Source organism: Chlorella variabilis (assembly GCF_000147415.1).
Source record: "Chlorella variabilis unplaced genomic scaffold CHLNCscaffold_4, whole genome shotgun sequence".
Classification (NCBI taxonomy): Eukaryota; Viridiplantae; Chlorophyta; class Trebouxiophyceae; order Chlorellales; family Chlorellaceae; genus Chlorella; species Chlorella variabilis.
Genome location: NW_005435084.1, coordinates 1,739,316 through 1,751,051, shown reverse-complemented (window position 1 = coordinate 1,751,051; position 11,736 = coordinate 1,739,316). Strand labels below are relative to the sequence as shown.

Below are 11,736 nucleotides of genomic sequence, written 5' to 3'. Positions count from 1 at the left end.
GGAGGAGGGAGGGGTGGAAGGAGGGCTGTGTGCTGGGCAGGGGGGGGGAGCAGGAGGCAGGGGTGGTGCGCGGGCGGTGTGGAGGTCTGCCGAGGCAGCAGGGAGGGGGAGGAGGGCTGGCAGCAGCTGTTGGCTGGGCCTCAGCGTGCGGCGCCGCCTGGGCCCTCTGCTGCCCGGCCCCCACAGGTCCAGCTCATGGCCGACACCAGCATCCTCATCACGCCCTGCGGCGGCCTAGCCACGGTGCTGACCTTCCTGCCGCCGCAGTCCACAGGTGGGCCAGGGGGGATGGGGGTGGGGTGCAACGCGCCGCGGCCGAGAGCCCATACAAGGTGTCTCGGGGGGCTCCCCGGGGGGCGCTGCACGGCGCTGCTCACGGCCGCGCCCACCACCACCACCACCACCGCCGCCAGTGGTCAGCTGGAGGCTTGCGGGCTGCGCTGTGCTGCGCCCTGACCCGACCCCGCCCTCCCCGCCCTCCCCCGCGCCCCGGGCGCAGCCATCGTGCTCAACTATTGGAACACGCTGCTCAACCGTAGCCTGCAGATGGAGGACAACTACTACCAGTGAGCCCTCCCTGACCTGCCCTGACCTGCCCCCATGCAGCGCCGCCGGCCAGCGGCCCACGCAGCGTGCCGCCGGCGGCACGCCGCTGCGCCTCGCTGGCCCACGCAGCGCGTGTGCACGCACACGTCCCCTCACCCACCTCGCGCTCTCAGTGCCCACACCAGCGCCACGCACCGCCTACCCCCCCCCCCCCCCCCCCACACACACACACACACATGCACACCCCGCAGGCACATGGAGTATCTGGACTTCCAGTACATGCCCGTCACACCGCAGGACTACGAGGCAACCACGTGAGAGGCCTGGGGGGGAGGGAGAAGGGGGCCTGGGAGGAGCTGGGGGGACGGGGCCCAGCTGGGGGAGCGCTGCACGTGGCGGCAGAGGGCTTGCCGATGAGCAGGGCACCGGCAGCCTGCGCGCGCCTCGTCCCCCGCCCAGCACCGCCCACCCCTGCCTGCCTGCCTGCCCACCCCTGCCCGCCCACCTCGCCCGACCCATGCTGCCTGCCGCGCAGCGACCGGCCCGAGTGCGAGCTGGTGGAGGGCGGGGGGCGGCTGGAGGACTCGCACTACGGCCTGCTGGGCTCCCTGGTGCACTGCAACCTGATGTTCCGGGAGGCGGGCCTGCAGCGCCTGCTCACGTATGTGGACAATGCCATGCAGCGGTGGGCGGCGCGGCGGGGGCGGTTCGATGTGCTGGCGGGGCCGCGCAAGGCAGGCCGCCAGGGGCAGGCAGGCAGGCGCGGCGGCCGCGGCGGCACCGAGGAGGAATAGTGGGCCAGGGGCGGCCTGCGGCTGGCCCCGTGCACGTGCGCTGTCCGGGCCACGGGGAGGGCAGCAGGCGCCCGAACCTTTTGACTGCTCTCGCGAATTCTTTCTTGCGAACCTTTTGGCCCTCCTCCTGCTCACTGCCTTTGTACCCGTTTTACACCACTTTCCCATTTGATGTACGCTTCTTCCCGTCCGGCCCACCGCCATGCATCAGGGTGTAGCGACATGTTCCAGACGCTGCGCGCTGCTGTGCACCAGCAGCCTTGTAAACTCACGCGGTGAGGGGAAGGAAAGAAGGAGATGAAAGGAAGGAGAGAGAAATTAGAGGAGGTATCTAAGGAGGTACTGCCGAGCTTGTAGGGGGGCGGTTGTTCCGCGGATGCATGATTGAAAAAGAAGACGAGTGAAGGAATCATGAGAGATCGGGGGTGGGGTGGGGTGGCAGGGCCAATGGTGGCCAGCCAGCTGGGTTGCCGCGGTGTGTGGATGACCGGTGCGTGTGTGTGTGGACACATCACACGCTCAGGGCGCGACTTGCACACCAAAGCGGTGGGAGAATCCGGCGGGGACGATCTTGTTGCTGCCGTTGGATAGGCTGCATGGCAAGGGCAGGGCAGCAGTTGGTGGTGAGCGAGCGAGCGAGAGAGAGAGAGAGCAGAGGCAAGTTTTCCACAGCTGGGGCATGGGAAACCCCTGCTGCTTTGTGGCCGGCCATGCAACCCCGCCCGCACCCCCTTCAGCAGGATGCCATGCGCGGACAGCTCACGTGACTGCAATCTGCATGGTGCTGGAAGCCTTGGACGCCAGCTGCACCGACTCGCAGACCACGCCGGGGTTCCAGGAGGCATACGGTATGCACTGCATCTGCAATTGTCCAGGCAGCGGGCACGGCAGGCTGGGTTGTTCGGGGAACACACAAATGAAAAAAACTCTGGCTCCACCTGGTGGCCACACGGCAGGCCTGCTGGGCAGCGTGGACACAGCTGGCGACAGGCCAGCATACCCGGATGTTGGTGTTGGCGGCTAGCGCAAAGTAGGAGTAGAGGTAGAAGGTGCGCTTCTCGCCGGGCAGCCAATCCTGGGAGATGGACAGCCTGACCCACATGCCCTGCGGGGCGGTCGCCACAAGCGCAGGCGGCACAGGTTGGGGGCCTGGCCTGGGCCGGCGTGCACAAAGCCAGGCATGCACGGCGCTGGCAGCGGGCGCACATGCATGCACCATCAGAGCAAGGCACAGCTGCCTAGTGTGGAGGTGGGATGAGGAGGAGCGGAGGGTCAGGGCGGTACCTGCTCCATGACTGGCTTGCCGGCGTTGAAGAAGCTTGGGGCGTCCTCCGTCCTGGTCAGAGCCCACTCACCCCCCGCTGCACCACGGACGGCCGGGAAACAGAACCGGTTCACGGGGGAGGGTTTGGGGTTCGGCGCAGTCATGGATAGCACGACAGCACACAGGCTCGGTCCCAGCCCAGCCAGCCAGCCTGCAGCTGACCCCAGCCTACCCCAGCCCACCTCCATTGTTGCCCATGCTGAGGGTGTTGTTGCTGCTGTCTGGGCCGAACACAAAGAGGCGGCCCGTGATGGAGCCGCTGGTGAAGATATAGATGAAGGAGTTCCTGCACACCACATGCACAGGCAGGGGCGGTCAGCAAGTGGGCGCAGCCATCAAGGCGACAGCCGCAGGTGCCAGCAAGCGCAGCATCCCTGGCGCTCGGTAGAAGGCGATTTGCAGGTGGTGGGCTGGGAGGGGCAGCTGTCTGCAACTGCCCCGCCCTTGCTCACTTGAAGCGCCCATCCACCAGCGCGCCCTGCGCCTCAAACCCGCCGTTCCAGCAGTCAGAGCGGAACAGAAAGTTGCTGACGGGCTTGGAGGTGTCTGTCTTCACAGCAGCCCACGGCGTGCGCACCAAGAACTGGGCGGGGTCCATTGCCTGCACCGCAGGGGCAGGAAGGGGAGTGCAAGCCACTCACTGATTGCTCCTGCCCTGCAACTTGGCCGTTGATTTGGCCCCAGGCACCCCAAAGGTGGCTTGATTATGCCCGACGGCCTGCAGCTGGCTGCACAGGCGTGCCACAGACCTGCATGATGACACGTGTGTTCTGCAGGGATGGGTTGCCACCCTTGAACGTCGTGCCGCCAGAGGGGCTTCCGGGCTGCTTCGACCCGCCTGCAGCATAGATGTGAAGCGCACCCCACGGCAAGCAGCCGCTGCTCAGGGGCACATGGTGCGCGGACGAAACCGACAGCAGAACATGCACAAGAGGCCGGCAGGGTTCAGCAGCCACCAGCTGTCCCGCCACATGCTGCCCAGCGGCAGGCGGCCCTCACCCATCAGCTCGAAGTTGATGCGCACGACGACGTCCCGGAACAGGGCCTTGTCCTGGGAGGAGTAGAGGACTGTGGTGAACTGGTTGTTCTGCAGGGGATCGAAGCGGGGGCCAGGGTAGGGCGTGGCAGGTCAGGCGAGGCCGGGGCGGCGCGGGGCAGCATGGTGGGGCCGGGCGCCTGCACCAGGAACGCGTGTGCCAGCGCCCACCCCAGCCGCCAGCCCAACCGCTGCTCCCCGGCCCCAGCTGACCCACCTGGGTCACCGACACGTGGCTGATGGTAATGTTGGTGAGGGGCTGGGCCACCGAGGCTGCCAGCACCATCCCCTCGTTGTTGTTGGTCACAAAGCCCGCCTGGATGTTGGCGTTGCTGACGCCGGGCTGCAGCGCAGGGAGAGGGGACCGGCTTCAACTTGCTGCGGTCAAATGCACCATGATGGCCCAGCAAACAATGACGGCAAGGATGGGCGACCCAGCAACGTACCAGCAGGCGCAGGCCCCATCTGGCAAAGTTGAGGATGCCACTGAATGACATGGGCATGAGGTAGCTGCCTGAGAGCAGTGTCACGCCCTCGCCTGCAAGCACACACGCACGCACGCATTGATGCTTCTCAGACCAGTGAAACAGCTGGGTGGCCACTATGGCAGTGTCAATCTGCTGCGCAGCCCGCAGACGGCCACCCCCCCCTGTCTGCTGTGCAGCCAAGGTCCTGCTGTGCGTGCTGCGCCCACCTGAGCCGCTGCCCACGAGGAAAGCCTTGGCGTTGGCAACGAAGCCGTTGCGGGGGTTGAGGGCCACCCCTTGGTCCAGGTTCAGGCTGATGGTTTGCATCAGGGTGCACGGCAGCTCGCAGCTATCCGCGGCAGCCTGCAGCGCCCTCGACTCTGCAACCAAGCAGGCAGTGTGCGATCGCCAGCATTGCCGTGGCAGGCGGCAGGACCGGCCGAGTGGAACACTGAGAGCACCTGCTGGTTTGGCAGCAGGTGGGTGGATGCACACGCATCCAAGGGAGTTGCAGGCAGCCAGAGCGGGCACTCACGGCTCCTGTCGGGCCCAATCCACCACTGAGGGTACACCTCCAGACCCGCAGTGCCAAACACCACTTTGCCTGCACGCGGCGGGGGGGAGCCCAGTTTGCACAGGAGGGCCTGCTGGCCTGGTGCGGCATTGCACAGCAAGGCCAGCCCTCCGGCAGTTGCAGACGTCGGCGCACGGCACAGGTCATGCATGCCTTGCCTTGCCTTGCCCGGCGCGGCAGCCCCAGCCATCCAGCCACCCACCTGGGCCGGCAAACATGGGGTCGTTGTTGAGAGGCGCGCGCTTAGGCTGCCGCAGCAGGCGCAACGTCACCCCGCCGTCCACGTAGAAGCGGGTGGAGGCGCCTGCGTGGTGCAGCAGGGGACACCGCCAGCCAGCCCGATCGAGCTGCGTCAGGCAACCACAACAAGGCCGTGCCACCAGGCGCCTCCTGGCGCAGCCACCGCGTCGGCCCGCCCCTGCCGCGCCTCGCGCCCCGCAAGTGACCGCTCTCCTCACCCATCAGCACAGTCTTGGCCAGGGTCAGGGAGGAGCTGATGCGGTAGACGCCCACTGGGAAGAACAGCAGGCTGCCCGCGCTGCGGTCCGCCTGCTGCAGCGCCGGCGCGTCGTTCTTGAAGCCGTCCCCGGCGGCGCCGTAGCCGCGCACGGTGCCGCCAGACAGCGGGCACCCGGCCTGGATGCTGCTGAGGGTGGGCGGGGAGGGGGCCAGCGCGGTTGGGGGGAAGGAGACGTCGGTGGCGGGGGGGTTGGGGGAGATGGGGGTGACAAAGCGGGGCTGCACGGGGGTCAGGTCCCAGCTCTGCAGCGGCAGGCAGGTGGCAGGGGGGTCAAAGTGCGACTGGGGAAGCCCGGGATGCGATGCGGGGCACTGGGCTGCTGCCTCACCGGTGTGGGAGGCGGGGGGCTGGGCGGGGAGGGCGAGGGTGGCGGAGGAAAAGCCCGGGGCGGCGGCGGCGAGGGAGATGGCGGCGCGGGAGATGGCGGCGCGGGACTGCGCAGCGGCGAGGTGAGGTTGAAAGGGAGGTCTCCAGAGGGTGCGGTGCACCTGCAGGGGGGAGAAGGAGGGTGTGGGCCTCGGTTGAGACGCATCCGCGGCCTCCATCCCTTGCGTCCATCCATCCGTGCACCGCGCCTCGCCCTTCCGCACCCCTACCTCCCCTTCCCACGCTGCAGCTGCCACCCACCCACCTGTAGGTGAAGGTGAGGGACTTGCGGGCGCCGGGGCAGGGGTCCCCAAACACGGCGTTGGAGGCAAAGACAGCGCAGCTGCGCTGCGCCAGGCAGGCCGACTCCATGACACTGCGTGCAGGCAGGGCAAGCGCAGGCATGGGCACGCCGACATTCCCTCGAGCGCCGCGCCAGCCGCGGCCCCACGCAGCGGCGGCCAGGGAGGCAGCAGCATGCTGCCTGCCTGCCAGCCTGGGAGACGGCCCCCACCAGCCACCCACCCGCCCACCCACCTGTATGACAGCGTGGAGTTGCAGCCAATCTGCAGCTGGCCGAAGACGGGCCAGATGATGGCGGAGATTGCTGCGCCCGCCATCACGCACGTCGGCCGCGCCACCAGCCCCTCGCTCACCCTCAGCGTCGTGTCCATCTGCACCCACCCGGAGGGCTCCTCGGGGAAGCTGCACCAAACAGCCGGGGCCAGCAGCAAGGCGGCGCCGGCGCCGTAAGCGACAGCACCCCAGCTGGGAAGGTGTAGCCAAGGCAAACACAGCACATGCAGGGAGGCATGCTGTGCCACCCCCTCTCGCGCCCAAATGCTTCCTGTCCTTGCCTCCCCAGCATGCCGAGGCACCGCCAGGCACCACCCTAGACCGCCCGCTGCACTGCGGCGCCCCCCGGCCCGCTCACGCGTCCTCCCCGCCTGTGGCGGGCGCCTTGCCGCCGTCGTCATCCAGGTCCAGCCCCGCGGTGAGGCTGGCCAGGTGGTCCGCCACCTGGCCCACCACAGCCTGTGGCGCGGCAGGCGGCGGCAGCAGTGCTGGCTGTGAGCCTGATGCAGCTGGCAGCAGCGGGACAGCCCCATCATGCGGCTGGATGCAGCCTGGCATGGCAGCAGGGAGCGTTCCGTGCCGGATCTGCACAGCCCAGGCACTCGCCAAAGGTGTCCCTCCCGCTCACCCGTGAAGTGTCAGACTGCACGCCCAGCGCAGGGGCCTTGTCACCGCCAGGTGGGGAGGGCGCTGGCGGTGACGGCGGCGGCATCTGCCAGTACTCATACTCTGGTGGTGCAGGCACAGCCGGGCTGGCGGCCAGCCAGCGCCGCGCGCCGCCGCCGTTGCTGCCCGCCGCCGCGACGCTGCCGCTGGCCTCTAGCCGCCGCCTGTGCGTATTCCGCCGGCTCATGTGGTCATTCAGGCCGTTTGGCGTGGCCAGGCCCTCGCCAGCGGCGTCAGCAAGGTGGGTGGCTGGCGCGCAGCAGCATGCGAAGACCAGCAGCAGCAAGGAGGTGCGCCCCCACCCTCGGGCGGTCCTGACCGCCTTCGCCATGCCCACTGCTATTTGTGTCGCCCCGAGTAGGGCGGGGAGGCAGGTGGCCAGCTTCCGCAACCAACGTCCGTTAGCAGGGCGCGGGTCTTGGATGGCTGGGAGGCGGCGTCACAGGAGGCTGTTGCAGGAGGGCAACACGGCAAGACAGGCCGCAGGTGCTGGGTGGCCGCCACGGGCGCCCGCGCTCTAACCGCTGAGAGGGAGAGGATGAAACGAGCCGCGCCAGGCCTGGTTAGGAACTCGGGATGGAGTATAATTGATGGGAGGTGGAACAAATGAGATTTCGGTGGTTCTGAGGCTCGGTCTCGCGCATGTACTGCAGTATACTGCCTGGCAAACCCATTCACGAAACCCCAGCTCGGGCCGCCGGGGCATGTTTAACGCCCCAAGCGTGAGAGTTACTCGCCAAGAAACACCTGTAGCGGGGCTTATGCTCTTCTTCCTCGGTGCCCATCTTTAGATCGCGGTGCCCGTCTCCCTCTTTCTCCTCCTTCCTCAAGACGCAAAGCCTGCATGGGTATACTGGAGTGGTGTTCAGCAGGCACAGCGGCCGAGGGGCTCCCGCAGGTGCCTGGTCGCGGCGGCGGCGGCGGCGGCGGCGGCGGCGCTCACCACGGCTTGAGCAGCTCGCCCGGCGGGTCGACCAAGGGCCTGTCTGATGACGGCCTGCACAAGAGCAGCTTGTCCCTGAAAGGCAGCGACAGTTTGAATGATGGGCAGCAGGCAGAGGAGGGCGACTGGGCCTTTTATGGCGTGGACGCCCCCCGCCGCCCGCTGCTGCGGCGCAGCGAGGGCGCGGTGGGCGCCTGGATTGTGCTGTCGCTGCTGGTGGCGCTCGGCACCAACATGGCGGTGGGAGGTAGGGAACACTGCCTGATTTCCTGGTGTGCCATGCCAGTGTGCCGTGGCGGCACCCAGTAGCGAGGGCAGCAAGGCGGCAGGCGTCGTGCAACGCATCATCATGCACTCCTCACCCACCGCCTGACCCTTACCTGCCTGCAGTTACCAACATCCAGCAGCACAGCATTCCCACAGTGGCAGCACCTCCTCCTTCGCCCAGCCCGCCGCAGCCGCCGCAGCCGCCACGGTGAGCTGCGGACATGCGGGGGTGTTGAGGGTGCGGGCGGAGACACACAGCAGCAGCATGGGAGGAAGTTGGCCTGTGCTTCCGACAAGCAGCAAAAGCCATGTGGAGGCGGGGGTTTATGCATGTGCTCACTGTCGAGCTTGCGCCGCGTAGGCCACCGCCGCCTAGCCCATCGCCACCGCCGCCCAGGCCTTCCCCGCCGCCGCCCAGCCCCTTCCCGCCGCGCCCGCCGCCGCCCATGCCGCCCTCTCCATCGCCGTCGCCGCCCCCGCCAGCACCTCTGAGGAAACGCAGGAAGGAGGAGCCGGATATTCTACGTGAGCGGGGGAGCCTCCGAGCGGGGGCACACCGGACGTGCCGCGCCACCTGCCATGCTTGTTCATTATCAATTGAAGCATGCCTCAGCAGCACTGCTCTCTGCCCTCTTCCAGCGTCACAACATATTTCTGCCCGGCCCGCGCCGTGTGCCTGCAGCGCCCCCCAGCCCCCCTTCGCCGCCTCCCTTCTGCGTCATTGCGCCGGCCAGGCAGCAGAGGGAGCGGTTCAGCGACTTGCGGGCTCAGCTCCCTGAGGTGCGGTCGCCGCTGGCCCCCACAGCTGGGAGTGTGTGGGGTGCCTACCCAGCTTCCCCCTGTTGCTGGCCAGCGCATGCTGTGACCCTGCCCTCCCGCTCCCTGCAGGACGAGGCCTACTATGTCGCCAACTCGATTGAAGGCGAGGTGGCAGACGAGGCCACCGGCATGCGATTCCCGCCATACGTGAGGCTGCGCGTGCATGCATGCCGGCCTGCCGGGTTGGACTGCGAGGGGAAGCGGCAGGGCCAAGCCAGCTGCCTGTGCCGCGTCAAGTGTGTGCCCACTTGTGTGCCCACTGTGCTGCTGTCGCAGTATAATGGCGCCGACCCAGCAAACTGCGTGGTTCGTGTGATTGGTGAGTTGTGGGCGGGGCGGCATGTGCCTGCCCAACTCCCCTGTTCAACGCCGCCCTTTCTCACATGCTCCTGATGTGTGTGCGTGTGTGCAGCGACCTACACCTGCCTGTCCGGAGATATAGAATGCAACAGCAACCTGGACGCTGCACGGCGGCTCTGCCAGGTACAGACAGAGCCCAGGGCGCTGTCCCAGACAGCATCGTGGCCGGGCATGCATGGGGATGCGCCGCTCAGATTGCCACCCCCCTGCCGCGTCCCTGGTGCCATGCAGACCAGCTGCAGCAACACCGAGGGCTGCAACATCGACATGAGCCGCACCCACCCCTTGTTTGGGCGGGTCTGCGGCTTGCTTGGTGGCGCCCGGCCGGCGTGCAGGTAGGTGGTGTGCCGGCTTGTGGCTGCCCAGCCAGTCCGGGATCCCATGCACTTGGTGGGGCAGCAGGGTGCAGCAGCTGCCCCGTGATGCCTGCCTGCCCGCCCACACCTGCCTGCTCATGCTGCTGCAGCGACGGCGGAGCGTCCCCCGAGGGCCTGCGGCAGCTCAGGGCCACTTACCAGATCAACGTGTGCATGGCGCCCCCCGCGCCTCCCCCCAGCCCTCCCCCACCGTCGCCGCCCCCCATCGTGTTTGAGTATGTGTATTACTGAGCTGGAGTGATTGATTGGCCCAGCGGGTATGCAATTGTGTGCCACAGATGTGAGCACGGGAGGCAGGGGCAAAGTGGCTGGACGTGCTCTCTCTCTGTAGCGAAGAAATTGAGAAGAAAGACCAAACTGGAAACACGCTAGGAAATGATGAGACTGTAGAGTGGGAGGGGAGCGGCAGGGTGAGACGAGCGGGAACATGAGGGGTCAGCACATGGCAACAGCCACATGCGTTAGTGTGTGTATGCGTTGTGAACAAATGTGTGTTCAGTCGCGGTTCATTCGCTGCGCAGCACGGTGGTTGACCACCAAACGCATCATGCGTCGTATTGCTGTGGAGCAATGGTGGGTGGGTGGTGCGGGGTGGAGGGGGCGTGCTGTGGGTACAGCTGTGGTGCTCATGAAACAAGGCGGGCAAGGAATGCGGAGAATACAAGGGATGTGCGGGAATGTACAGCACCCCGAACGACATGCACGGCGCAGGCAGTGGCATGGTCGTTTGACGTGTGACGAATGAGGGCAGACATATGGATAGGGGACTGTTGGCGTGATGAAGATTGAGGGAAGGGGCCCTGCCACTTGCTGAAGGAAGAAAAACTCCATTTCAGTATCGGCTGGAGTGAATGAAATCGGGCATCGCTGCAGCAACCAGTGCTCAGCGCCTAGGGAGTGCCTTGACGCCGGCGAGCTCAGCCAGGGCCGATTTGAACGCCAAAATACTGGGCGCTCTGGGCAGGAAGCACTTTCCTGCTCAGGTTGATCAGCCTGCAACGCATGGTGGAGCAGGGGGATGTCATGCTGGCGAATCAGGCACGGCACAGCGACAGCAACAGCTTGCGGCGGCGCTGCGGCTGCACCGCAATCCCTGGCAGCGCACTTGATGGCGACGCGGTAGGGCTCGTTGGGGAGCGGCGCGCTGGCCACAGACAGGCAGTAGATGCCGGGGTTGAAGCGCTGGAAGGGGATGCACCCCATCTGCACCAGTAGCAGCAGGAGGGAGGGCGGGGCGGTGAGCCGCGCGTCGGCTGCCGCGCCGGAACCAAATGGCGACGGCATGGCCCACAGCCGCCGGCGAAGGCCGCACGCACCCTGGAGCCGCTTAGGGCGGGTGAGGCAAAGTAGGTGTGGAGGTAGTAGGTGAGCTGCTGGCCCGGCGCCCAGTCGCTGCCCGTCATCAGCGCCACCCAGAAGCTCTGCAGCACGGGGGACGGGCATGGGTGGGTGGCGTGGCGCAAGTGGGGCGGGGTGCGGTAGCGGGGGTATCAAGCGGAGTGGGTTGGGCTGCTGGCGGGCCTTGGGTCGCGCAACTGAGTGGGGCCGGCGCTGGCTGGCTAACGCAGGCGGCCCAGGCTCACCTGGTGCCTCACGGGGCTCGCAAACTGCAGCGGGAAGGGCTGCGGGGGGGAGCCCGGGTTGGCGCCGATGAACTGCGCCAGGGTGCCGGGGGCGCCCACCAGGGACCAAAAGGTGGCGGCTGCACACCAGCGGGGCGCCACACAACACGCGTACGAAGATAAGGGAAGGGGAGGGGACGCGGGCGCGTCCCCGGGCGCGCAGCGCAGCGGGGAGCCCAGCGGGCGTGCCGGGGCCCAGGCAGGCGGGCAGGCGGGCGCGCGGCAGCGGCGCCGCCGCTCACGTGCCGCCGCCTCCTGCTTGGACACCCAGTTGTTGGCGCTGCCGGCCTTGAAGCTCCACACACCGCCCCCCACCAAGTCCGAGAAGAAGATGCGGAAGGAAGAGTTGCGGAAGGCGCCTGACACCTGCGTGCCGGGCATCGCGTAGCCGCCGTTCCAGCAGTCGGAGCGGAACACAAAGTTGCTGACGGGGCCGCTGGTCTGGGTGGCCACTGCCGCAAACTGGGTGGGATCCTCAG

At 67.4% G+C, this 11,736-nt stretch overlaps 3 protein-coding genes across 3 annotated transcripts in view; 1 reads left to right on the top strand and 2 right to left on the bottom strand.

The window, feature by feature from the left end:
- The window catches only part of CHLNCDRAFT_142310 (hypothetical protein), a gene marked incomplete at both ends in the record, with an annotated part of 3,957 nt that extends 2,617 nt beyond the window's left edge, over positions 1-1,340 (top strand). Inside the window, 4 exons of the mRNA XM_005850347.1 lie at positions 187-274; positions 500-566; positions 798-860; positions 1,082-1,340. Of these exons, the coding sequence (XP_005850409.1) occupies positions 187-274; positions 500-566; positions 798-860; positions 1,082-1,340 (477 nt within the window). The remainder of the gene's footprint in view (positions 1-186; positions 275-499; positions 567-797; positions 861-1,081) is intronic.
- Positions 1,341-1,859: 519 nt separating this feature from the next.
- CHLNCDRAFT_142309 (hypothetical protein) lies at positions 1,860-7,056 on the bottom strand (the record flags this gene model as incomplete). The annotated part of the gene is made up of 19 exons (XM_005850096.1): positions 1,860-1,932; positions 2,104-2,201; positions 2,341-2,445; positions 2,625-2,701; positions 2,847-2,950; positions 3,117-3,265; positions 3,414-3,502; positions 3,664-3,751; positions 3,918-4,043; positions 4,147-4,238; positions 4,395-4,547; positions 4,703-4,771; positions 4,944-5,045; positions 5,200-5,503; positions 5,590-5,749; positions 5,893-6,003; positions 6,165-6,332; positions 6,562-6,662; positions 6,832-7,056. The coding sequence occupies 19 exons, from the start codon at positions 7,054-7,056 to the stop codon at positions 1,860-1,862; spliced, it is 2,394 nt and encodes a 797-aa protein (XP_005850158.1).
- Positions 7,057-9,848: 2,792 nt separating this feature from the next.
- Positions 9,849-11,736, bottom strand: part of CHLNCDRAFT_57120 (expressed protein) — a 6,228-nt gene continuing 4,340 nt past the window's right edge. The window contains exons 12-16 of the mRNA XM_005850095.1: positions 11,500-11,698; positions 11,219-11,337; positions 10,952-11,056; positions 10,741-10,838; positions 9,849-10,628 (exon numbers count right to left, since the gene is read on the bottom strand). Coding sequence (XP_005850157.1) covers positions 10,553-10,628; positions 10,741-10,838; positions 10,952-11,056; positions 11,219-11,337; positions 11,500-11,698 — 597 coding nt within the window. The 3' untranslated portion in view covers positions 9,849-10,552. The remainder of the gene's footprint in view (positions 10,629-10,740; positions 10,839-10,951; positions 11,057-11,218; positions 11,338-11,499; positions 11,699-11,736) is intronic.